Source organism: Elgaria multicarinata, chromosome 4, assembly GCF_023053635.1.
Source record: "Elgaria multicarinata webbii isolate HBS135686 ecotype San Diego chromosome 4, rElgMul1.1.pri, whole genome shotgun sequence".
Lineage (NCBI taxonomy): Eukaryota > Metazoa > Chordata > Lepidosauria > Squamata > Anguidae > Elgaria > Elgaria multicarinata.
In genome coordinates this window covers 69,193,696-69,220,146 of record NC_086174.1, presented here as the reverse complement: position 1 = coordinate 69,220,146, position 26,451 = coordinate 69,193,696, and the positions used below count along the sequence as shown (strand labels likewise).

The 26,451-nt window shown below is 41.3% G+C and overlaps 1 protein-coding gene across 1 annotated transcript in view; it reads left to right on the top strand.

The window, feature by feature from the left end:
• SYNJ2 (synaptojanin 2) overlaps nucleotides 1-26,451 on the top strand; it is a 66,012-nt gene that overhangs the window by 14,397 nt on the left and 25,164 nt on the right. Inside the window, exons 4-14 of the mRNA XM_063124499.1 lie at nucleotides 2,522-2,747; nucleotides 12,518-12,601; nucleotides 13,787-13,848; nucleotides 15,880-15,976; nucleotides 19,574-19,746; nucleotides 20,737-20,818; nucleotides 21,303-21,452; nucleotides 21,536-21,701; nucleotides 22,456-22,647; nucleotides 23,733-23,814; nucleotides 25,274-25,414. Coding sequence (XP_062980569.1) covers nucleotides 2,522-2,747; nucleotides 12,518-12,601; nucleotides 13,787-13,848; nucleotides 15,880-15,976; nucleotides 19,574-19,746; nucleotides 20,737-20,818; nucleotides 21,303-21,452; nucleotides 21,536-21,701; nucleotides 22,456-22,647; nucleotides 23,733-23,814; nucleotides 25,274-25,414 — 1,455 coding nt within the window. The remainder of the gene's footprint in view (nucleotides 1-2,521; nucleotides 2,748-12,517; nucleotides 12,602-13,786; nucleotides 13,849-15,879; nucleotides 15,977-19,573; nucleotides 19,747-20,736; nucleotides 20,819-21,302; nucleotides 21,453-21,535; nucleotides 21,702-22,455; nucleotides 22,648-23,732; nucleotides 23,815-25,273; nucleotides 25,415-26,451) is intronic.

The following is a 26,451-nucleotide window of genomic DNA, read 5'->3' as shown; positions in this document are numbered from 1 at the left end:
GCATAAAAAATAAAATAAAAAACTTAGCATTTGAAACTTGCTTTAAACAAATTCTGAACATCTGCAATTTGTATGATACACTGATGGTGCGTTTTTCCCCCCTTTCAATTTGTTATTACTAAAAAATATTTTAAATAATGAATGGGAACTTACATGATGCATGCATTGATAATCGTATTTAGCCGAGATGCAGATGTTTCTGTGCACGGGCCTCCTCTTGTGGCCCATCGGAAGTAAATATTAATAGCAAAGCCGAGTAAAAATTAATTGAATTGGGATGATGGTGCAGACCTATGTTAATGTGAACCTTTATAAATAATTTATTCAAACAACATTTAAATTGTCCTAACACTGGGCTATTTTGATAAATGCATTTTCTTTTGCTGTACACTTACATATGATTTGTATATGTAAGTGTTCTCTGCTTGCTTGAGGCTTTTGGCTTCTTTATTTATAGTATTTTATGCTCACTGTTCTGCGACTTAGTCTCAGTGGAATAGCAAGTATTGCTCACTGCCTCCTGGGATATTAAATCTATTAGGCTGTGGAGGTTGGTGGCTCCTTTAGAGTTCTGATGGATTCTGACTGAAACCCGAAGCTGATTCACTGCCCCACTGACATCAGAGCCACCAGCCTCTGCTGCTGTTAGGTTAATAGATCCAGTGAAGTTTCTACTGACTGTTAATCTTGATGGCTATATGCACCCAAAGCAGCTGTATCTGTGCAGGAGACCCCTCCTGTGACCTCCAGGTTGCAGAACCAGTGTGCCTCTGAGTACTACTTGCTGGTGAGCAATCATGGGAGAGGACTGTTCTGTTCGTGACTCCCTTGTAGTCTTCCCAGGGGCATCTGGTTGGCCACTGTGAGAAACAAGATGCTAGATAAGATGGATCTTACATTCTTATGTTCTCATATTTGAGCATTGGTTCATAGACTTAAACATTATGCAAAATATATTTTGCAAATATTTAATGGAGATTATTTTTCTTGCCTCAGTTATCATATTTTTGGCACCATGAAGCCAATATTTAGTCCCATTGATTTAAAGGTGGAAAATTCAAGCACATGTTTAACTCTCCCACTGAAATCAACATGGGTTTAATAAGTACTTAATTTTGGCTGGATCAAGTCTGCTGCCTGTATCAAGAGATGGAATATTGGGATGTACATTGCTTGCAAGAGTGGTATCAGCAGGGAATGTATTTTAACAGACAGCTGGTGTCATTATTTGTATGTAAAACTAATTACATACAATTTCTTTGCAGAGAATATACTTTCACAGACAACTGGTATCATTTTTTTGTATGTAAAACTAATTAATGAATTAAACCCACTGAGTAGTGAGTAGTTTTCAGTCAAAATACATAGATCCTATTGATTAAAAACAGTATAAAGTATTAAATTATACATTCACTACGTTCCTGGTTTATATTTTTCTTTCATTGGTACAAAGAAAGCAACAGTGATTGTAGACTGTATGTTTTTAAATACGTCACTGTAATTTCTGAAGAGCAAATACGTTAATATAATAACTGTGACTTGTCAAGCCAGACACAAACCACCAGTTGAACATAGTCTCAATAAACTTGTTGTGTTTTATTTTTGTGCCTACAAAAAACAGTGGCTTGGCAAGCCAAAATATTTGGTCAATCACACTGCACAGTCTTTTAAAAATCCCAGATTTTATTGCAAAAAAGGATTAAGGGAGCAATCCTATGCATGTTTAGATGGGAAGTCTAGGAGTTGTATGACTTTTTTCCATTTAAACATGCATAGGACTGTACCTTTAATTACTAAAAACAATGGAAGCTTCACTGTAAATTTTTAGGCCATGGCCCACACCACGAAATCATTCTATTTACTTGTATCTGATACCTTAAGAGAACAATCCTATGGTCCCTAGACAAAGTCTGGGAAGCCATAGAATACTTCGGATTCCTGGATCCGCGGTTGGAGATAGTGCTCCAAACTTGGAGCCAGGAATCCGAGCTCCCCTCCCTCTCACAGACCTGCACTGGCTACCTCTCTTGAGATCTCAAAGGTGAACTTGGAGAGGACAGGAAGGAGGTGTTCCTGTGAGCAGGGAGGGGAAGGGACTGGGAAAGCGGGAATACAAGTTATCTCTAGCTTCTGCCAGCCTCCTTCCCTCTCTCTCCCTGCCTGACGCTTTAGTGAAACCAGCAAAAAACTAAACTAAAACTAGCTGTAAACTAAATAATACTAGCTAAAAGGCAGGGTGGGTGGAATGCATTGGATGTCTGTAAGCCTCTGAGTTCGGAGGCTTATGGCCATCCCCATAGGATTGTGCCCTAAAAAAGTCATCCCCAAATTTTATCTCCTCTGTGTGGTGGGTTTTCTGGCAGGTTGTGAATACTCTCAAGGAGCAAGCAGGGCTGGACATTTTCTGGTGACTGGTAGCTTGGGCTCTTAGAAATGTCAAAAACGTTTCATATTAAAGTTATTTTTCTTTGTGAATCAATATTTACTATATGTAGTAAGCATGTATTGTTGGATCTTGCAGGAACCAGCTGTTGCATGTCCCCTTTAAACACTACCAAGTGAATTGCTCTGACTGGCTGTTAAAAGTGATCTGTGGTGTGGTTGATGTTCGTACCCTTTACGCCTCACACAAGAAGGCAAAAGCCTGCCTCATCTCCCGGATCAGCTGCGAACGAGCTGGTGCCCGGTTTCACATCCGAGGAGTCAATGATGACGGGCATGCTTCTAACTTTGTCGAGACGGAGCAGGTAAATGCTTGGGATGGATCCCGTGTCTCTAAATAAGTAATTGCATTTCTGTGAACTGGAATAGGGGTGCGGAGGAGGAAAGCTTTTACAGCAGCAAGTGACTTAGCAAGGGCTTTTCCAAAGTACTGTCTAACAGCCCACATTGTATCATTAACTGCATGTTTTGCCTATTTCACATTTCTTTTTTTTTCTTTTTTTTTCCTATTTCACATTTCTACACAATAATACACCCAACTCCATACCTTTCTCTTCAGTACTTTTGGCTTGATGCTTGCTCATATAGAACCTGTGTTAAAAGAACTGCACTGGCTGCCTGTTAGCTACTGAGCCACATACAAGGTTATGCTGTTATCCTACAAAGCCCTAAACAACTTGGGACCAGCATAGCTAGCAGACTGCCTTCCCTTCTATACACCCGGACGACAACTACGATCCTCAGAGGAGGTGCTATTGGCCTTTCCAAAATGAACGGAATCCTGCCATGAAGAATTTCAGCGGTGGCTCACACAGGCTTTCCCTGGTTTTTAATTTAGCTGGTTTTTATATTGCCTTTTAAACTTTTAATGTTTTAAATTTATCTATTCTTGTTATATTCTATGTTTTTTAATTCTGCACTGCCCAGAGATCTTCAGCTGACGGGCAATATAAAAATGTAATAAATAAATAAATAAATAATATTGCAAGAACATATACACCTCCCTTCAAGGGTTAAAAATTGCATAGGAACGTAAAATTTCTGTAATAGGATCTCATGTTCATCATTCATCCTGCAATAGTGTTCACTGTGAGGACTATGCATCTTCATCTCCATTAACAATCATCCTGTTTTGGGGACTCAATCTCTCTAATCTAATCCAACCAAATTGTTGTCTAACCTGCTTTTAGAAGCCTTCATGATGAAGGTTCCCCACATCATTGGCAACTTGTTTAATATTCCACCTCTGTTGGCATTAGAAAGAACTTGCCAGTAGGGCTGTGCAAGATTCAAAATTCGGAATTCCGAAGCATGGTTGCCATTTTGTGTGCTATCTGCCATTTTCTGCCCAGTCCTAGTGTGAAGAGAGAAAAATGTCTTACAGCTCCCAGCATGCATTGCAGCCAATAAGAGGTGCCCGGGGGGATTAAATGCTGTTGCAGATATGGAGGGGAGAGAGAGAAGGGAGGTGCAAGGTGCCTCCCTCCCACACACCCTCCCATACTCTCCTCCTAACCTGTGACAGCTCTTAAGTCTCCTGGGCGCCAGTTCGTGATGAAGATTGTCAGGGATGATGGGTGTTGAAGTGTGTGGGGTTTTAGGTGTTGCTCACTCTTAAGATCAATGTGTAGTTTAGTTAACTTTCCCTTTCTATTATCTAACTGCCACTCACCAAATGACACAACATCACTTACAGGCTTAGTCCATTATTGCTATGGAGAAGACAATGCTTCCCTTTGATTGGTTGTAATGCATGCTGGGAAATGTGGGATCTTTTCCTTTCTTCACAAGAGGGCTGTGCAGATAACAGCGGACTGCACCCAAAATGTCCACCTTGCTTCGGAATTCCGAATCCAAATCTTGCACAGCTCTAACACCTTTTGCTTGCAGTTTGAGCCAGTTATTTATCTTTTTCACAGAAGGCGAGGAGTACAATATTCTTACCCTTCTTAATGCAAGCTGTCATGAATTTGAAGACAGTGATCAACTCCCCTACCAGTTTTCTCCTGTCCAAGTTAAACCAACCAAGCTCCCTTAAGTCTTTCTTCATAGTATTTGTTATTCTCCACGCTTCTAGTAATTTCTGTTCCTCTGTGGATTCTTTCTAGCATCTCCTTAAAAGTATGGTGCTTAGAACTGAACACAGTGTTCCAGCAAACCCACACTAATTCAGAATATAGTGGAGAAGTACTCTCATGTCTCACTCCTAAAGTCAAGTTTTATAAAATTGTGCATCATGTAGAGAGAGTGGATAGAGAGATGTTTTTCTTCCTCTCTTATAATACTTGAACCGGGGGCATCCAGTGAAGCTGATTGGTAGGAGATTCAGGACAGATAAAATAAAGTACTTCTCACACAATACCTAGTTAACCTATGGAATTTGCCTCTACAATATGTGAGGATGTCTTTAAAAGGGGGGTGGACAAATTCATGGAGGATATGTCTTTCAATCACTACAAGTCATTATAGCGATATACTACTTCCAGGATCAGAGGCAACATGTCTCACGTACCAGTTGCTAAGATCCAACTGCGGGAGAGAACTGTTGCCCTCCTCTCCTTCTTTGAGACTTCCCATAGGCGTCTAACTGGACACAGGATGGTGAACTAGACAGGTCTTTGGTCTGGTCAAGCATGGCTCTTCTTATGTTCTTAACCTGGACTGGTGTTTCCTTTCTTTGCAATAATATCTTACTGTTGACTTGTTTGATGTCCTTTTCTTCAATAGGAAAAAATATTGCATTTATTTTTATTAAAATTTCATCTTGGTTGTATTTGCCAATTCTTCCACTTTGATGACGTAATTTAAAATTATGATCCTGCCTTCCAAAACACTCACAATCCTCTGGTAGTATAAGAATGATCAATAGCCAGAGGAGTGTGATGGAGGTGGAGTGACAGGTGGAGAATGTTAGTTGGAAGTGGCAGTTGAGGGTGGGGATAGTTTGAGGAATTAGTGGTGATTTAGAGGAATTAGAAGGGAGTTAGGGAGATTAGAGGGGAGGGCTAGCAAATACGCTTGGGTTTAGGATATCTATTAGATAAGGCAGCTATTAGGGGAGTATAGTGGTATAGTGGCTAAGGTGTTGGATTGGGAATCGGGATATCTCGGTTCTAGTCCACACTCAGCCATGGAAGCTCACTGGGTGACTTTGGGTCAGTCACAGACTCTCAGCCCAACCTACCTTACAGGGTTATTGTTGTGAGGATAAAATAGAGAGGAGAAGGATTATGTACTCCACCTTGGGTTCCTTGGAGGAAAAAAAAAGGTGGGATATAAATGCAATAAATAAATAATAATAAATAAATAAGGGAGGGGACAGAAAAGCTATCTATGTATCTACGGTGGGGAGAGCTGCCCCAGAGCGACCACTAGCTCAGAGTGGCCAGGGTGACAGATAGAAGGCTGGCTATTTTACCCTTCCAGTTTTGGTGATTTGTCCTTTTTTATTATTATTTCCCCTCCCATTGAAGCCAGTGGGAGGAGAAATATTGACGCCTGCTCAAGCGGGCATGCCAGGAGAGTGAGGGGGCTTTGGGTTTGGTTGGTCCATGGCTACATGTAACCTGTCTCCAAGAACACCTGGTTTGGGGACTTGCTAGCAGGAAAACACTGGTACTTGTAGATCTATTTCCACAGGCATACCAGGAGCCTCTCTGGCAGATGTGGTGCCCCACTGTTGGAATTCCTCTCCACTGATAGAGCGGCACTCCCGCTCTATCCTATCCCCCCACCCACCCCACCCTCAGCAAACTTTCCATGGTGTTTAGGATTGCTCCCTTAGATAGAACCATTATTTGTTATCCTTTATCATATTATTACTTCTTCTGGTTATTTTCCATAAATAAATTCATGAACGTGTTCTCGTCTGGGGTATTCTAGGATTACCTGTCTCATCCCATGTACTGGCTTTAATTTATGCAGCCAACTATACAAAATGAGAGTCCTGCTGCACTAGGTGGTGGAAGCTGTTTATTTTTGGGAAAGATGGCTTAAATGTGAACCAGTGGACAGGTTGGGAAACTTGCCCCCAAATTTTGGTAGTATCTGGAGATTTAAAACAATAGTTCATATTCCCTCCTCCGTGATTAAATATATTCTTAAGTCACTAATGTTTATTTTTAATAACACTGGACTCAGGCCAGAACCTTCTGGGACTCCATTAGTTGCATCATTCTAGGCAAATGCTGAACTATGTTTGAGCCTGCAAAGCTGAGAATAAGCATCAGTCCCACTGCTGCAGTGCTTTTATTCTAGGCTCTGTAAATCACAGTTTCCCATTGCATCTGAACCAGGAATCTGTGATATACTGTTCCCTACTAACCAGGATATAAAAGTAGAATCAGATCAGCCTTCCATATTCTTGGGCAGAGATAAGTCCTTTTGCCCTTGACTGGATTCTCAAATCCCATTTTTTTGGTAGAGGGATACATATGGGAGTCCTGAGTAACACCAAATCTACTTGCAGTGACCTTTTGGGGCAGGTTTGCCCCCTACTTGGAACAGAGCAATTATATAATGTGCCATATGACAAATGGTAAGTACTACAATATAAACTAGAGTGAGAAGGACTGAAAGTAAGGTGTTGAGATGATCAGCAAGACTTATATTTATAGTGGCATCTCTTGGCAGTCCAATTATCTTCTTTCAAAACATCATTTTTCAGCATATTAGCATAGACTGCAGCAATTAACTGAGCAATCAATGTTGAACAAGAACAATGAAATACAGGGTTTACAACTTCATGGCAAAAGATATGGCTTTTGCTCCTGATGGATTAGCTGACACTTAAACATGACCATAGAGCAGTGTTCCCTTAATAAGACCAATTTATTCTTGTATTTACATTCACCAGGTAGTTGTCTAAAATTAGGAGAGATTTGTAACTGAAAAAGCAAAGCAGGGAGAAAAATGAGGACATAGTGACTGCGTCGCTGCCATTCAGTAGATAATAGAGCTCTGGGTTTTTCTTTCGTTGGATCTTGTTCAATAAAAATAATATGGAAAATAAATTTTACTTATTTTCCATTTTCTGGAAATGGCACCATTTTCTGCCTGGATCCCTGCCCCGTGAGTAATACAATAAACATTTTTGAAGGGAGCAAGGATTTTGAATCTCCAGTATCTGGGCAATGAATCTCATCATGCTGTCAAAGCATTTAGGGATTGGGCCACATTATTATTGGCCCCATCATCCTGACTTGTCTGTGGAGTAGTGTCAGGGCACAGATCAGGGAGTTAGTAGAGCAACCAGGTGCAAATGAGGGGAAAGCTGCTATCCTTCTAATACAGGGGTGGACAACTTTTTTTTAGCAAAAGTGAATATTTTGTTAGAGGCAACTTGTCATCCAGGACTGGAAAAAAGGGTGCAAGTGTTGCCCTTTTGTATGCCTCTAGTTAAGGTATAGGAACCTTTCAGTCTTATATGGTCACCCAAGGAGTCAGTAGGATGTTTTTAGTTTGTTTTTTACAGATACTGGAAAGCAACAGGGAGCACATAACGGCATTCTAGCTTGAACCTCCCACCCCAATCCAAAACATTCAGCTGAACGCAAATCCAGCGCTGAGCTAAGTAGATCTAGCAAAGCCCTTTGTCTGTAGAAATAAGAAGAGAGAGATTTGAGCAAGTGGAAGCTACTGAGAGTCAACCCTTAAATCCCATCCTCTCTATCTTTCTTTCTCAAACACATACACCCAACACTCACAACACTCTTCAAACGGGACTGCTCTTCTGAATGGCTGGAATTCAGTTCAGTTTAGATCATATAAGCCCAGGAGGAAAATCTCTCATACTTTCTTAGTAGACTGCTGGATAATCAGCAATGAAGTAATAACTTAGCTGCTTATAATTCAGTGAGAAAAAAATTGTTTCCACTTGCTTCATAATGACATGCTGGCTCTGCTCTTTCATGAATAAACAGCACCCCAGGAGGATTCTGGATGCCTGGGAAGGTTCTCCCACCCCTTTACATTGCATTAGTTCTGACATTTTTTTCCTGGTTTAAGGAGAGAAAGAAACAATTAGCTTTATCTGCAGGCAGCTCTTTTATGCATAAATGGTATTTCTTTGTCTCCCACTGAGTTAGCCTTCTGGCATTTCAGCTTTGCTGTGAGTCATCTCTCTCTCTCTCTCTCTCTCTCTCTGTGTGTGTGTGTGTGTGTGTGTGTCTTTTGGTGGCTGTAGTGACTCACTTACTGCACAGGCAAAGAAAACAAAATAAGGCAATTTCAAGTCTCTTTGCTTTCTAAACTGAAGCCAACAGTTGGCCTGTTAAGTTATTTGGTCATAAAGCCAGCAGAACAGGCAAAGCAGCAAAAACTGCAAATTGAACAAAGTTGTGAGGGGGAAGCTTGACGACCAGTGTGCACAACATATGAAAATTGGGCTTTGGGGCAGGCAAGGCATCATTCTGCTCATGGTGCTGAAATAGGGGAAGGAACTCAGTGGTAGAGCACAGAAAGTCCCAGGTTCAGTCCCTGGCATTTCAAGATGAGGCTTGCAGGCAAATACCCCTATCTAAAATGTGGCTAGCTCTTGACAGTCAGTGTGAACGAGTGGTTCTCAAACATTTTTTTATCCTTGGACCATTTGAAAATTGCTGGGGGTCTCAGTGGACTACTGAATAAACATGGGGAGAGGACTTGTTCTACAAATCAAAGCACATGCATAACTCATATTTTCAGAATTGTAGTCTTGTCTTTCTAGTGCAATGAATCTGCCTGTTTTTATGAGCAAAGTTCTAGGAAGCCGAGTGTAGTGTTTGTCAGCTTTAGCTAAGTCAGGTTCAGCATTCATCCTGCTTCTGTATTTGGACTTTAGGGTGGCAAGTGCAAAAAATTCCACCTCACACAGGTACATACCCTGGTCAAATGGCCTCTGTCCCCATCATTGAGGGGGGAAATAAATTAAGCACAGGGCCAACAGCAGATAATCTTGACTGTTCTACAACCTTTCTGTGGACCACCTAAACAGTTTGTATACTGGAGTTTGAGATCTTCTGGTATAGATAATACTGTGCTAGATGGATTAACTGTCTAACTTGGTATAACACGGCTTCCCGTGTTCCAAATCCTTTGGTGGAAGCTTGGAAATTCTTTTCTATATCCCCAAAATGAGTTTGAATGGCATATTTTCATTCCCTCATATACCAAGCAGAAAACGGGACCTCTCTGGGGAATTTCCCCTAGAAAAATTAGACTAGGGATGAAGAATGTGGGCCTTCTAGATGTCGTTGGGCTGCAACTCCTACCATCCCTCACCATTGGCTATGCTGGGTAGGGCTGATAGGAGTTGCAGTCCATCAACATCTGGAAGGCCATGTGTTCCTCAACCCTGAATTAGACATTTACTCCTCTTCCCTCACCCCTTCTTTTATCATCCTCTTAAGACATTCCATTTGTACATTCTCCCAGACAGGAATGTGCATTATTCGCCTATGTGATCCATGTGTCTGTTTTTCATTTAGCAACTCTTTCCATCATTTTTTTTTTAAAAAATGAAATTTAAAGTATTCAGAGCAGTGTGTTTACTTGCGTGTTATGTTCATATGGTATGTCTTCAATTTAATAGAAGAGATTCCTATAGAAATTGTAATGCTGGTGGTATTTCAACTAGTCCTTAGTAGTCAGAACAAAATACAAACCTGTGTATTCTCATAATAATCTCACCTAAACAAGGGAAAATTAATCTTATATGGATCCTTTTCACATCATGTGATATCAAATCTAGCTTTGATACCGCATGATGGCCAAACAATTTAATATACACTCTGTAGCTATGTCTTTGTTTTTGTTCAATTAATTACAAGTGTGTGCATTTGGGGTGGTGGGTTCTATTGTAAAGTAGGTTAGCATATCTCTGTATTCCCCAGCAATGTTTGGAATGGAAATACTCTCTCTACATAGATAAGAGTATCAGAAAGGAAAATCCCATAAGATTTTTTTTCTAAAGCAGCGAGACATGAGGGAAGTGACAGGAGTTAGCTTTTCTTCTCTGCACACTGCCTTTACAGTAGGAATCACCACCATTACCCCCCCACACACACTCCTGAATTTAATTGGGAAGAAACCAAAGACATAGCTATATGTTGTGCATGAAGCATGATGTGCAGTTAGGCCCTGGGTTTGCATTCAGTAGGAGCCACAACAAAAACTGTCACTCCCTGAAAGTGTACCTAGATGATATGTGTACTTGTTGCAGGTATGTACTTAGGTATATAGCTGAAAATGTAATGTGTGAACTCGTATCATTAGAAATTAAACTAAAAATGTGAGGATCATGTGATTGAAAGAGTTAGTAGCTAGAAGGCAACTCGTGGTTTTTAATATTATTTTCAATATTTTCAAGTCACATGTCTTCCAAGTCTATCTCAACATTTAAGGGGTTTTATCCAGATTGTTACTTTTTTTGTGACAATGCCATACCAGGATTTGTGCTGCATGTGGCCAAATGCATGTACTGCAGATATGTTGCATCTGGCTGAATTTTCTTCAATCAATTACGAAGCGAGGGGATTCCTATTGTAAAAGTAACTCATGGTAACACTTGGTAAGATAGGGCTTGTCCATCATGAGCAACTCTGACATTTACCATGTTCATGAAGACCATTGATAAAGTGCAAATACACTGTGCAAATTAGTGATGGTCTTTGGGTTCACATTTTCTTTCCAGTGTGATCACTGGTGCTGAACAAGTTGCCTACCCACTTGTTAAGCAATGCAGCATGCTTATCAAAGAGGCTCTTGGATGACTTATCCGATACCATTTCTCTGTTGAAGGTTCATTGTGGTGAACAATGACACCAGTATAATATATCACATGTGGAAACAGGCCAGGATTTCATTGCTAAATATAGGCCAACACAGTACGTTTCTCTTTGTCCTGTCCCTTCCTGGGTCATGGCATATATCTGAAGCTATATCTAGGTTAGGTGGCCTAAAATAGGGTATAGGTCCTGGGGGTAGCAAACATCTTTAGAGTTTGTAATACATCAAAAGTACTGTTTATTACAAGGCATAGTTTTCTCCTTGTCTTCTCAAAAACAAAAATGGTTAGGGAGGGGAAGAAAATAGTAACATAAGAACATAGAAAGTGCCATGCTGGATCAAACCAAGGGTCCATCTAGTCCAGCACTCTGTTCACACAGTGGCCAACCAGCCATTGACCAGGGATGAACAAGCAGGACATGGCGTAACAGCACCCTCCCACCCATGTTCCCCAGCAACTGGTGCAGTGTGTGGAGGAAGGGAATCTTGGGGAAATAGATGGGTACAAAATTATTAAACCTCAACTATGGGTAGCATTGATAATCCTCTGACTTTTCATTACTAAACATGTTGCCAAGGCAAAATATGTGATTAAAGAAAACAGTAAATGTAAGGTCAAGGTAATCCATTCAGCTTATATTAACCACCTCTGGTCACAAGATGTGTTGAAATTTCCAACAGCTAAACAGTGTGTGTGTGTGTGAGAGAGAGAGAGTGTACTTGCTCACACATGCAACCATGCATGCATAACAGAGATAGCTAACCTTTTAACCTTAGGACATATATCTTAAATAATTGCCTAGAAGAGGGAATTGCAGCAGGTGAAGTTCCCATGCCACAATCAGGGATTTGAAAAGCTTCATATGCTCCCTCATTATGCATCTACTAAACATACACAGTTGTATTCAGTGTTAGTCCTACTTAGAGTTGACCCACTGAAATGAATGGGACTGAAGTAATTACTAACTTTAATCCCATTCATTTCAGTGGGTCTATGCTAAACAGGACTAACATTGGAAACCAACCCACAGAAGCCCTAATATTTAAAGGTGGGTCATCCCAGATCTGCATTTGCTAGTTGTTCAGATCTATCCAAGTGTATAGATAGCACATCTTCACTTTGGTCCAAATATTCTATATCAGGGGTGTGCATTTATTTTCCATGTATTGTTTGCCTCCTTGTGAATTTGAAGATACCTCACAATCAGTGTCTAGTCTTGTTTTTCAAACAATCAAGTGACTATATGGTTGGGAAATGGTAAAAAATTGCAATATTCTGAAAATACTTTTATTTCATTTATTTCTGCAGACTATCTATTTGGACAATGATGTTTCTTCCTTTGTTCAAATCAGAGGCTCGGTTCCATTATTTTGGGAGCAACCTGGATTGCAGGTAAATAGCGTAAATCATTAAGAAGTCTAATGTTCTACTTAAGGTCTCGACTTATAGAATCATAGAATCATAGAATAGCAGAGTTGGAAGGGGCCTACAAGGCCATCGAGTCCAACCCCCTGCTCAATGCAGGAATCCACTCTAAAGCATGACTGACAGATGCTTGTCCAGCTGCCTCTTGAAGGCCTCTAGTGTGGGAGAGCCCACAACCTCCCTAGGTAACTGGTTCCATTGTCGCACTGCTCTAACAGTCAGGAGGTTGATTGGTATGTCAACATTTGAGACATACCAATGTCTCAACATCATTCAAAGTGTTGAGTTTTTTTGGGGAGGCGGTTTACTTAATGGTTGTGATGTAGCCCTTCGCAACCCCCCCCCCAAAAAAAACCCACTGGCTCTCCCACTGTTGTTATGGCAGAAGAAAGCACTGAAAGAACCACAAACCTTTGTCAGCCATAGCCAGAAACAGGTGCTCAGTGTGCAATTGCATCAAAGGAAATTTTAGCGGGAAATTCCTTTACGTGAATCGGGACCTGTATAGTACCACTAAAAAATCATATATTTCATGTTTATACAGAAAACCTTGATCTCTGAACAGAAAAAAGCTAGAATGCTTTTTATAGGCTAGTTGCTTCTTCTTTGGAATGATAAAACATGGGTGGCCAAAAAGAGCAAAAAAGGAGTTTAGATTGCTCATTTTCTACCTAAGTTGTTTATTTTTGTTGCAGTTGTTCAGGCATTGCGTTTGTTTTAAGGCAGCAAATAGATCTGTGTGTATATATTAGAATGGATCTTACGTGAGCTCCTGAATCTGGGATGGGCAGAATCGGAAATATAAAGATGGAATACAGGGAAGGTTCCTACAACAAACGTATTAGTTAGGTAGCCCAAACAGTTTTACTTGTGGAGAATTACTTTGATAATTGGAGAGCCCATTGGATAGAGGAGTCTGGGCAAGGTCAGCCAACTGCACCCATAAATAGGACCTTATTATGAATATGCTTTCATTTGTCGTTGTTGCTTGCTAATAAAATCTGTATTCTGTGTTTTTCCGCACCATGTGTGGGTGCCATTGTGGTTGCTAAGCGATAATAAATGAACTCTTTCTCTGAATGATAAAGGGAGACATCTAGTGATTCACATTAAAATTATTGCTTCCTATTATTTTCATTGTTATTCATTTAGGTTGGCTCCCATCATTTGAAACTTACCAGAGGCCTAGAAGCAAATGCGCCTGCTTTTGACAAGTAGGTTTAATTGCAGTACTGCTGATAACTCAATAAAATCAAATGTTACTACTTGCATTCTAGGGTATTTTAGAATACCGACATGATGCTCTGTCTTTCTTCCTTCAAATCCTTCCTCAAAATGTATGTGAAGCACTTTGCCTATCCAAAAAGAGAGACATAGTCTTAAGATGCTGAAAAAATAGTTTTATTATTTAAGGAGCCCAATGTGTTTCAGCCCAATATATTATTAGTGGTCTTCCTTAAGGGATTTCTTTAAAAACAAAAAAAACCTTCAGAGAACCTCTGTCAGGGCTGTCTTATTCATTTGGAGATAGGTGGGAGACAGCCCTGACAGAGTTCTCTGAAGGCTGCAGTATTGGGAAGAAGGGAATGCCAATCTGTTTGTGTCTTAGGTTGGGTTCCTGGCACAGATTGGGGGTTCTTTGGGTGTTGGAAATGGTCTCGGATTTAATGTTGAGGACCCCGGGATGATTTTTCAGGGGGACCTCAACATTCAAGCCGAGTCCATTCGATCTGACCAAAGGCAATTACACCATGAGTTTCCTAAGAGCACTAGTTTATTCCCCAATGGGAGAGGCTTCTGGAAATGTGGACTGAGGTGTCTTGAGAATGTAGATGACATTCAGCTCTACCTCTCCTTTCCATCTAATCAAGGTGAGGCAGTGGCTGTTCTGAATCAGTGCAATAATGGACAGGAGGAGTTCTAGTAAACCGAGATTCCGTCCAGATAAGCCAGAGGAACTGTTAGTAGGTGGTTCATTTGCCCAGTTGCACTCCCCTTAAAGGATCAGGCTTGCAGTTTGGGAGTGCTCCTAAATCCCTCATTGTCTCTGGAGGCACCGATGGCCTCAGAGGCATGGAGATCCTTTCCCCAGCTTAAACTGATATACCAACCACAACCCTACCTGGGCAAAGATAGCCTTGCTAGAGTTATCTCTGCTCTGGTAACCTCCAGTTTGGGTTACTACAATGCATTATATATGGCACTGCCTTTGGAAACTTCAATGGGTCCAAAATAAGGCAACAAGATTATGAACTGTGAATGGCAGTTCTCAACGTAGAACCCCAGAATTGTTCACCCGGCATTGGCTGCCAGTCTGTTTCTGTGCCCAGTTTAAAGTGCTGGTTTTAATCTTTAAACCTTTTGACATGCGCTTCAGTTATTGAAGAATCCTTCCACACACATCTACCTGGACCCAAAAAACTTTTTCAGAAGCCCTTCTCCAGAAGCCCCTACCAAAAAAGGTACAGCAGGTAACTACCAGAGAAATAGCTTTTTCAGTGGTGGAGTTACTCCCCCCTCCCGGGAAATTGGAATGTACTCCCCTAGTGCCTATGCTGGGTGCTTTTTAACTGTTTTTACAGTATTTGTTTTATGATTATTTAATTATTATTTTATTTTAAAATTTGGCTTTTATAGTTGCTAGCTGCCTTAAAGAAACATTTTTCTGATAGAAAGGCAGGATACACATCACATCAATCAATAAAAATAAAGATAATAAAATAGCTAAATAAAAACAGTGGGGGATTGATGTGGGGAAGTTAGTTCACCTTATTGGGTTTTGCCGCTTTTTTAATAGTACTGCCAAGGGAACACTGAGATTATTAAAGAAGTAAACATAAGGCTTCATCATACATCACAAAGTGGCTCAGGAATGTGGAGAGAGTTGAGTTCCACATCACTAGTGATGTTACAGGCCTTGTCCTGTAGGTACCCTGACACATGATAACCACATTTGATAGAGCACTTGGAATAGTGCTCCAGTCGAGGGAACTGTTACATTTTTAAAACAATAAAATCAAATGCTACAAAGACTGTGTGTAAGAAGTCATGGTTAACAATTGAAATAGATGTTGATTCTGCAGATAGAACAACTTATGAGATCTAGGAGGGAAACAGGCTGTTGCTATTCTGAGAAAAATGTAGAATTTATAAGGCACTGATATTTTGTTACATTTATTTTAAGAGGAGTTGTAGTTTACGTTTAATATTTATTAAACCAAAGAAAATTGTTGCTGCTTTTTCAGGCATATGATGCTTCTGAAGGAACAATATGGTAAACAAGTGATTGTTAATCTCTTAGGAAGTAAAGGAGGAGAGGAGGTCCTCAACAGGGCTTTCAAGGTAAAAAGAAAAATGCAAAACTATTTTGCTAACTTCCTCTGTGCTCAGAGTCTTGTTATCATTAAAATAATAAATATCTTCCTATCAGATTGTGGACATCTGACCTGTACAAGCCAGAGGGGTGTGTGTGTGTCATAGCATTGTCATAGTGTTTCCTGTAACTGGAATTCTTGGGAAGGAGACTTGGTGAAGTTTGTACAAATACACTTTTGTTAGCCTGCTAAAACTATGAAAAAGGCTCGTTCTTGTCAGATCTTCACAATTGCTGTCATTATTTCAACAGCTGATCATCATTTCCCAAAATAGGAATTCTACTACCCTAGGTATTTAAAAATAAAATAAAATAAAAAAGAATATGTCTTTGCATTTCCAGCCATATTTGTCACACACAAAAATCAGGGTGCAATCCTGTCTTAGAGTTACACCAGCTAAGTGACTATAGGGCTTTGTGAAAGGCCCACTATGTGGGCAGGAAACTTGATGAGCTCAGGGGCAGCAGCCCCTCCTCTCTTTATCGGGTTCCCCAGACTGAGAGGGGACAGGCCTCTCAAAGTGCGCCAGTGGGATAGGTGCTGCTTTCAGAGTGTATGTGGACGTCAGTTACGGGAGGAGTGGGCGCAATGAGTTTTGCTGGGATGCTACGTGACAGACCTGCCTTAACGTGTTACATAGATTGTCAGGGGTGGGTGGGGGTGGGGGGCTGGTTGGCCTCTACAGGAGCCAGACTATTGGTCCATGCCGCACTCCTGATTGGCTCAGGTGTGGGGTTGTAACCTGAATTCAAACCAGGGACCTCAAACATGTAATATGTAAGCTGTTCCACCCAGCTAGGGCTCTTCTCGCTCTCCTTCTGCTCCTGGAATCTGTGAGTGGCTCTTGAGGCTAGGAGTGAGGGTAAGATAAATGCCCCTAAGATGTATCTTATTCCTGCTTGCTGCTATAGATGAGCAGCTAGGAAAGGCTCTGTGGTGTCTTCAGTGTCCCAGGCACTCCCTCTGTTTTGCCCCTGTTGTGACTGGGCTGGTTTTTCTGGGCTTGCAAAAGGTGAAGGGGCGTGTTCCCTGCTTCCCTGTGGTGGGAAGCAGGGAACACGCTGCTTCTCTTGCTTCCCTTCTCTTGCTTCCCAAACCTGTGCCCTATAGAGTGAGACATTGGAGGCCGCTGCTCCTGTGGCTTCCCTGGTTGCTTGTCCAGGCCCTTTTGCTGTTTGGCAAAAGTGTCTTTCCCTTTTGAACGCTTGATCTTGAACCCTTGTCCCAGGAAGACTGTGTGCACTTTGCAGGCATCCTGCTCAGGGAGCTGTACAAGTGCTGTGTTGGGTGTCTTCTCCTTCCTCTGCTCTTCTCATAGAGCCGTGCTTGTGAGTAGCATAAGGGGATTTGAACCCCTCCTGGAGACTGGCAATTTCAGGAATGTTGCTAGCTGAGCTACTGGGGTGATGAAGCAGGGGTGCTCTGGCATTGTCTTGCAAGTTGTGCATGTGGTGAGTCAAAGTTGTCTGCTGGGGGGCAGGGGCATGCCCCTGTCATTGTGAGTTAATTGGCTCTGTCTGCATGTGGGAGCCATCTGGGCATCAGCACAGTCCCTAATGGGTGGCCACTGGCTGTGCTTCCGTGGATGATGGGGGCACGAGTGCTGTTTTTCTGCCATTTTTGTATTTTCTAGTTGAGTTTTTTTCCTTTCCCCTCTTGGACCATTCCACCAACATAGCGGTGACATATCCCCAGTCCCGGTGTAATGTAAGTAAAGGATTGCTCTGTCACTATTGTTTCCCATTATTCTTTTCATCTCTAATTTCTGTTGGGAAAGATAATTCGCAATCTCTTTGCATTGTTCACAATTAACACAGCTGCAGAATTGTGTACAATGCTTAGAACAATGATTCAGGCTGAGACAGTGGCAGTTTAGTCTGATGTCATTCCCAAGCACACTACCAAGTGCAGCTGCCTGTAAATAGTCACTGAAGTGTGGGCAGTTACCAAAGAAACGGATCCGGCTGCAGTCACAAACCAGGGAAGCGTTGCCTCTTCACCAGATATAAACAGCCTTTCCATAGTCAGAACGTAAAGTGCCCGTTCTATTGAATTTCTTTTGGAACGGGGCCATTTGGACTTTGAAACGAGCTGGATAATAGTGCTAATGCAAGTGAACAAAAATGTTAAGCAAAAATGCAGTAATAATTTCTATTAGTTGAAGTGTAAATGTTTGCACCAATGATATTTGCAACTTAAAAGGCAGGTAGAAATATTTTAAATAAGTACATTAAAAAAAATAAGCACAATGCTAAGTACTAGAGGATGGGCAGAGCAATCCTCAACTCATATTACACCCATGACTCGTAGGCTTATTATGCAATACAGTTCAGACACGATGCAATATTCACATACAGGAAAGTGGGTGGTGAGGAGACATGGGAGATAGTCCTAATGAATGTTCCACCTTCCCTTCCTCACGTGTGTAGAGTGCTTTGTTCTGACACCCCCAGTTGTTGTAGTGGTGTTGGATGTAGTGTGCACAACATGAGGTCGGAGAGCCATAGCCCCATGCTATGCATCCATATCACCTTACTTATAGCCTCCCTGTGTGGTGTTTTACTGGTGGTGATATGCTGTAGTTGGCCGCTAACTTACACCATAGCTTATGCTCTGTTGTGGAAACATGGGCAGGGCAGTCGTTGACATAGTGGAGTCTAGTTTTGGTTGTTGAAGTCAATTATCACCAGATTTCGAGCTTCACTGTCAATGGGGTGGTGGCAGCTGTGGATTAAAAGGGTATAGGAAAAACTACATAAATGTCCTCCTCTCCTGGGCCACCCACATCCCATCCATGAACTCTATAGCTGCTTTGCCAGTGGAATATCTCTGCCAGAGGTTGCATTCCAGTGGTGTAGCAGGTCTTCCACTCAATCCTATAATTTCTCAGCCAATGTTTTTAGTACAGGATTGCTTCCCAAGTATACCCATTTTCAAGATGATGCAGCAAACGTAATAATCAATAATAAATATTTGCCTTTGGGAGCAAGATTTTTTTCTTCTCTATTTCCCAACCCATAAGAGAAACTGTTACATAGATTTCCACTGTGTGAGTACAAAATACAGATTGGTGTTCAGTTGTGCTGTAAGTCCAGTACTAAGACCCAATCTCTATATAGTAAGCCTATATACACCAGTTGCTGGGGCACATGGGCTGTAGGGTGCTGTTGCAGCCGTGTCCTGCTTGTGGGTCCCTGGCCGACAGCTGGTTGGCCACTGTATGAGCAAAGTGCTGGGCTAAATGGACCCTTGGTCTGATCCAGCAGGGCTCTTCTTATGTTCTTAATCCTTTATGTTTTTAACCTGTTGGTTGTTTTATTATGGTTGGGCTTGACTTGAATAGGGATTATAAACAGAGTTGGGGTGATTCTTGTTGCTGGAGGGAATTAAATGAACTGCATTTTAAAATATTCAGTGGATTGACTTCTGGCTGACTTCACAACTAGTCATATTTATCTGTACATGGTTCACCAGCAGTTCAATGCATACTATCAGAAACATATCTATAACTGAATGATGGGATAAAAAAAGGGGTTCTCTCTCTTTCTTTTTTCTTTGCAATCAGAAGTTGCTGTGGGCATCATCCCATGCAGCAGACACCCCCATGATTAATTTTGATTACCACCAGTTTGCAAAAGGTGGGAAATTGGAGAAGCTGGAGAATTTGCTGTGGCCTCAGCTGAAGCTGCACTGGGAGGAATTAGGCGTCTTTGCAAAAGGCGAGAACGCAAGTTCCCGGTGAGTCTCCTAGCCCCTTGTACTTTCCTTATCAAGCTTCTCAGGTTTAAACTTGACAGTGGAGGGTCATGGTTGTGCTGTCCTGCTTGCAAACTAATTGGTATGTTGAAGATATGAGGTAATGTAAACTGGCACGTCTTCACGTTTACATGTGGGACAGTTTAGGGGGTTGTACTTGAACCTGGAAGACCTCAATGAGAGTGATTCAGCCATATACATAAGGTGAGTCACTGGCTGGGTTTGAATGTCACGATAACCTGGATTGGTTAAATAAGCCATCATGGGTATTGTGTTGTCTGTTGGGAGTTCTTTTTTAACTATGATGGTTTATATGCCAAAATAACCCACTCTGATAACTCATGGTCTGCAGAGTGGGTTATTTAACCCATCATGGGTTATTGTGTTGTATGGCAGTCACAGTGGTTTATTTTGGTCACCTACAGAGTCCCTTAGCAAGAGCGGTCAAAACTACTGCCACTGCTCTCCTCCAGCTGGCAGATCTGTGTTTCCATGAACTGCCTAGCAGTTCCCCACCCTAGTGCTTTCCCCAGCAGTACGCTCTGCAACCTACCCAGGTATCAAACACCATCTTGGTCAGTTGGTGGCAGCTGCACCATTATAAAGGGCACATCCAAGTTTAGTTACAGGCAACTAATTGCTCAGAACAAGTGGTGACCTCAGATGGGGATCCAGATCCAACCCAGTACAGAGAGGCCCAGATGCATATCCAGATGCGCATCTACTACATATATGGAAGGCTATTGCCTGGATTGAGGCAAAGGAAGCTAAAAATAAATCCACACTTAACATCTTTGCTTCTTTTAGTTCCTTTATTCTCCCTTGAGAATTTTTTTAAAATGTAGTTGTTTGTGGGATGCTACATTTTATAGTGTGCTAAATCTTCAGTGCTAAACTTGTTCAGTGGGGTGCTGCATTTTCAAACGGATGTTCAGTGCTAAATGTTTTAGTTCTTTGACTTGGTTTTTGAAGTCAACAGATGGGCACCTTGCGAATGAACTGCCTGGATTGTCTGGATCGAACTAACACCGTTCAGTCCTTTATAGCGCTTGAGGTAAGTGATCCATCAGATGTCTTATATCAGCCCTTCCCCCCACCAGATGCCCTCCAGATGTTTTAGACTTCAACTCCTGTCAACCCCAGCCAGTGTAGGCAATAGTCAGGAATGCTGGGAGTTGTCATTCAAAACATCTGGTGGACACTAGGTTGGGGAAGGATGTCATTTATATTAATACTTTGCCCCTCCCTTTCTTACAATACTGGAACCTGGGTTCATGCAATGGGAGGAGATTTGGGACAGAGGAAAGGAAGGTTATTTTTTACACAAAGTGAAGGTAGCTGTGCTGGTTAAAATAAAAATTCCAAAAGAAAATTTCCAAAATCCGTACCACCGTAGTACTTTTATTAGGCCACCTCAAAGGTCACAAAATATTGTACAAGCTTTTGAGTTCTCTATGGTAAATAAAGGAAAGGGGTGGGAGAAAAAAACACGGCTTCTTTTCTCATTTTTATTTGTCTTTTTGTTTTTTCTAAACCAGGTGCTGCTCACTCAGTTAGAGAGCCTAGGACTAAACTCCAAGTCTATAGTTGACCGTTTTCTGGAGTCCTATAAGGCGATGTGGCTCCTCAATGGACACAACTTGAGTAGGATTTTTACAGGCAGCCGCGCCTTGGAAGGAAAAGCTAAGGTAGAGGAGAAAAGGAGACTCATTTATTACTGGAAGTTATTGCTGTGTGTTAAATTAACATTGTTAATCCTTGTGTTATACAGGTGGGGAAACTCAAGGATGGTGCCCGTTCAGTGTCACGAACCATTCAGTCAAATTTTTTTGATGGTGTGAAACAGGAAGCCATCGACTTACTCCTTATGGGTGACTTCTACAGTGAAGACTATGCTGATAAAGAAAGAATGCTCATGGACCACACAGCATTGCTGAGTAAGCAAGATGCAGTTCTGTCTTAATGCTTCGGTATCGGTGTGCAGGACACACTAGTGCTCAAACATTTAAAGCTAAACAAACCAATGTGCCTGTTTTGGTGGCTATAACTTTTAAGCATATAGGATAGGTTTGGGTTCTCAGGTTGCAATCCTATGCATACTTCCCGAATAAACCTGCATAGGATTGCTGTGTCAGTCAGCAAAATGCCCATAATCAGGTTAGTATTAGCACATGCTTGACAAGACCCAATGTCTATATTCTCTCTCCAGGATCAGAGGCAATATGCCTATGTACAGCACATGTTGGGAATCACAACTGGGAGGGTGCTATTGTACTCATGTCCTACTTGAGTACAAATGTCACTGCTGAACTTTGCAACTAAGAATCTAGTGCCTGAATTTGCTTTTCTTCCCCCCCCCCTTCCCAATCTCCTTTCCTTTTGTGTCATGTTTTTTAGATTGTAAGCCTGTGGGCAGGGACTGTCTTAAGAAATATTTTTGTAAGCCGCCTTGAGAGCCTTTTTGGCTAAAGGGCGGGATAAAAATGCTAAAATAAATAAATAGCAGCTGGTTGCCACTGTGGGAACCGAATGCTGAAATGATGGATCCTTGGTCTGATCCAGGATAACTCTTTTTTTGTTCAGCAAAACAATCATCACAGGATAATTTGTTATCAGTTCTCATGATTCATGTTGTCGATTTTATTTCGTGGTTGAAAATCCCCCCTTTTTAATTTCTATTCTTTCCATTAGTGACTCCTAACACTTTGAAAGCCATGTCAGAGCGTCAATTTGAATTTACAAACTTCAAGAGAATTCGTGTTGCCATGGGGACCTGGAATGTAAATGGAGGCAAACAGTTTAAGAGCAATATCCTTGGTACTAGCGAGTTAACAGACTGGTTACTGGATTCTCCTAAGCTCTCTGGGGTTTCAGAATTTCAAGGTAACAAAGAGCACTAGACATGCCTAGAAGAACAACAGGCATATTATATATGTGTATTTTCATACATATACATTATCAGATAAAGACCCTTCGGCCTGATTCCACTGTGGGGTATCAGAATTGTTAGGGCACTTGCAATAAAGGTGAGCAAACTCAGGGGTTTCTTGCCCTGCTGCTGGCCATGAACTGGGCCTTGTGAGCCCCCACCAAGTGCTTTCAAGGCCCTCATGCGTTCGGTGCCCCCTTGCTGCATTAGTGGCAGTGTCATTCATGCAGCGGAGGAAAATGCACACTTTCCAGAGGCTCTAGAAAGTGCACAGCTCTTCTAGCCACGCATAGCCAGGGGAAATGTGCACTTTCTGGAGGCTCTGGAAAGCACACTTTCCCACCTCCACTGCTTCAGTTGGGGCCTTAAAAGCCCCCTTAACGCAAAGTACTCTTCTCATCATTAATGCAGTGGGGGTAAAGGAATAAAGGACGTGATGCTGGAAGTCAGAGCGAACCTGGGCCTGAGCGCTTTTGGGGGCTCATGAGCGCTTGGACACGGATCCACCTTCATGCCAGGCATGTCCAGTTGGGTCCCTGAGGGCTGGATGCTCGCGACATCCCTACTTGCACACCACCTAGAAACCTCAGGTTTTGTACATAAATAGTCCAATACAACCCAGTTAATAGAAAAGTCTGAAAATGGGATGTTACTATATCTCTCCCACAAAAGGAGGGACCTTTAAGTACTCCCTCCCCCCGCAATGGTTGAGGTACTTCCATACAGCAGAGATAGTTGGAAGTTAGGATTCACATAACGCAAGACATCCTGATCAGTAGAAAAGACTTAAAGAGAGATATTCCAAAATCTTAACAGTCAAAGCCTAACACATGGCGTTTATCACATACCACAGGGCAACATTCCAGCACGCATCTGTGCCAAGATGCACATGGAGCAGAATACTGAATTTCAGATCAGCCTCAGGCTTAAAATTTCTAGCATCTCTCCCTCTCTCTCTCTTTCCATCTCTAAGAAATGAAATGATTAGACAAAGCATCAAATCAATTTGTATTTTGGGTTTTCTCTCCTGTTACCGCAGATGACCATTGTCCTGCTGACATATTTGCTGTGGGATTTGAAGAGATGGTGGAATTAAATGCTGGGAATATTGTGAATGCTAGGTATGCTGAAAGTGAATTGTTGGATTGGATATTTCTAACCGCATACTGGCACAGCTGCATATTTGCGTACTGTGGATGGAAATCATCTTGCCATAGTTATCCATGCCCTGGTATCTTCTCGTTTAGATTACTGTAGTGCCTTGTAAGTGGGGCTGCCTTTGGAAGTAGTCCAGAAACTGATCCAAAACAGGGCTGCATGGTGGCTAACTGGGACTGGGTGTTTCCATCATATTTCATCAGTGCTTTATCAACTGCACTGGCTCCCAGACTGTTTCTGGGACCAATTTAAAGAACTAGTTTTAACCTTTAAAGAACAGCTTGGGATACATGAAAGATTGCCTTCTCCCATATATACCTACCCAAACCTTGAGATCTTCAGAGGCCCTATTCTGAGTGCCCCTGCCAAAGAAAATGAAACCGGTAATTACCATTGAGAGGGCCTTCTCAGTGGTGGCATCCCAGTTGTGGAATGCCCTCCCCAGGGATCCTTTCCTTGCTGCTCATTTATGATCATTTTGGCACTAGGGTGAAGATTTCTTTTAAATTCTTCCAAGCCTTTAGAAAATTAGTATTTTTAGTGTTCTGAACCTATGTATTTGTTTGCCATCTGCTTTTTCTCTCTCTTTTTATATGCTGGAATTGTTTATGCTCAAAATTGGTTTTTTTTAATGATTTTGTGCCTTTAAATTGAATTTTATAATTTTATGCTGTAAGCCACCGTTATTGAGTGGCTTTATATAAATATAGTAAATCAGTAAGTACATACAACAATTAACAAAAATACTAAGGGCTTGTTCATACATACACATTCATCATCTGCTGACTATAGAAACAAAAGACCCTGAAGGATATCACCTGATACCAACTTACATGCAAAACAATCAATTTCAATATAATGCATTTCATACATTTGAACGAAAGTCATCAAGTAATATTCATTTATATGTGAACCAACACTTAGATCATATTTTTTTAATGCAGTGAATACCTGTAATTTTGTAGTCTTTCAAGCCTGGCAGAGAGAGAATAAAATTCAAAATGCTGATTTCTGAGAATACCTATAGAACCTATTAGAATCCCTTTTAGAAGTATTATTGTCTTTATCAGTCTTGAGGTTTGGGGAGGTAAGCCTGAAGAAGGCTCGTGGAGTGATTCATTTTGTGCTATGGATTTTTGTTGAGAGAACCTTGTGTACCCAAACACCATATTGATCTATTTTTATGTAATATGCACAGCGTAATATTAACCTAGTGATGATCTATAGCATTTTTGTTCATGATCAGGTCTACAATGCATTCAGCTCTACTTCTGTGATGCTTCCATGAGCCTATTTTAGTTTAGGTTTTTAAAAATCATGTAATGGTGGAAATGCTCAAATGGTCAAATGCTTCAGCCGTATAGAAATAAAATTAATGAAATCAATCAGTTGATCAGACAAGCACCTATTTACTTGTTTCAGCACAACTAATAGGAAGACGTGGGGAGAACAACTTCAGAAAGCTCTTTCCAGGACACATCGCTATATCCTGTTAACATCGGCACAGCTTGTTGGTGTTTGCCTCTTCATCTTTGTACGGCCTTATCACGCCCCCTTCATCAGGTATATCTTGTTGCTTTGCAGTGGACAACCCTGTGGTGGGATTAGAAGCAGGTATCGGCTTTCTTTCACTATAAATGTGGATTTTATTAGGCTGATATACTATGATATATATTTCTCACCTATCTGTTCAGAAATAGCTTTATAACAGTTATTTGCATTCTGGTGAAGCCCTGTATAGATGGCTGCAGTGTGTTATATATGAGGCTGCCTTTGAAAACTGTCTGGGAACTTCAGTTAGTCCAAAATAGTGTGGATAGATTATTAACTGTGATTGTCTAGTACGATTGCATTATGCCAGTACTTTGCCATCTACCCTGGCTGCTAGTATATTTCTGGGCTCTAAACATCTTAGAGACAGGTCTCCTCCCATATTTACCTACCTGGATCCTAAGATTATTGTCTGAGGCCCTCCTCCAGGTGCCCCCTCTAAATGAGTTGTGGGGGCTACAAGAGAGAAGGCCTTGTTAATATCTATGCTCCATCAGCATAACTGGACACCCATCAGGCATTTTATTTAAACGTTTTAGTGCTTTTAGATCTTTATACTATTTTATGCTCTGCTGTGCTGTTTTGTCTCTTAGTGTTTTTTTATTCTTATATCTTATGATTTTAATTAATTTGTGTGCTGTCCAGAAATCCATAGTTATTAGGCAGTTTTTTTTAAATATAAGAAATAATGTTAATGAAAGAGAGAGAGAGAAAAGAATGAGCACGTATAGGAATTGTGCTTGATGAATTGCTCCCTTTGAATTGCATTCTGCTTGAATAATTCACATAGTGCGACTGGTGAGTTTTGGAATCTTTATTGACATGTCTTGAAATAGAACATGCCCTCCATTAGGAAACTGTATTTCTGGGCAAGCTTAATGGCATGCAACTTGAAAATAGCTGGCTACATAGATTGATGCTGGCAGGCAGAGTGAAAAACAGTGTGGGAAAATTAAAATATATATTGCTTCTGTCTTTATTGTAAATGTTTTGAAAAAAGCAGCTGTCCCTCTCAAGCGGCAATAGAGGTTTTGCTTTGTTTTTTAAAC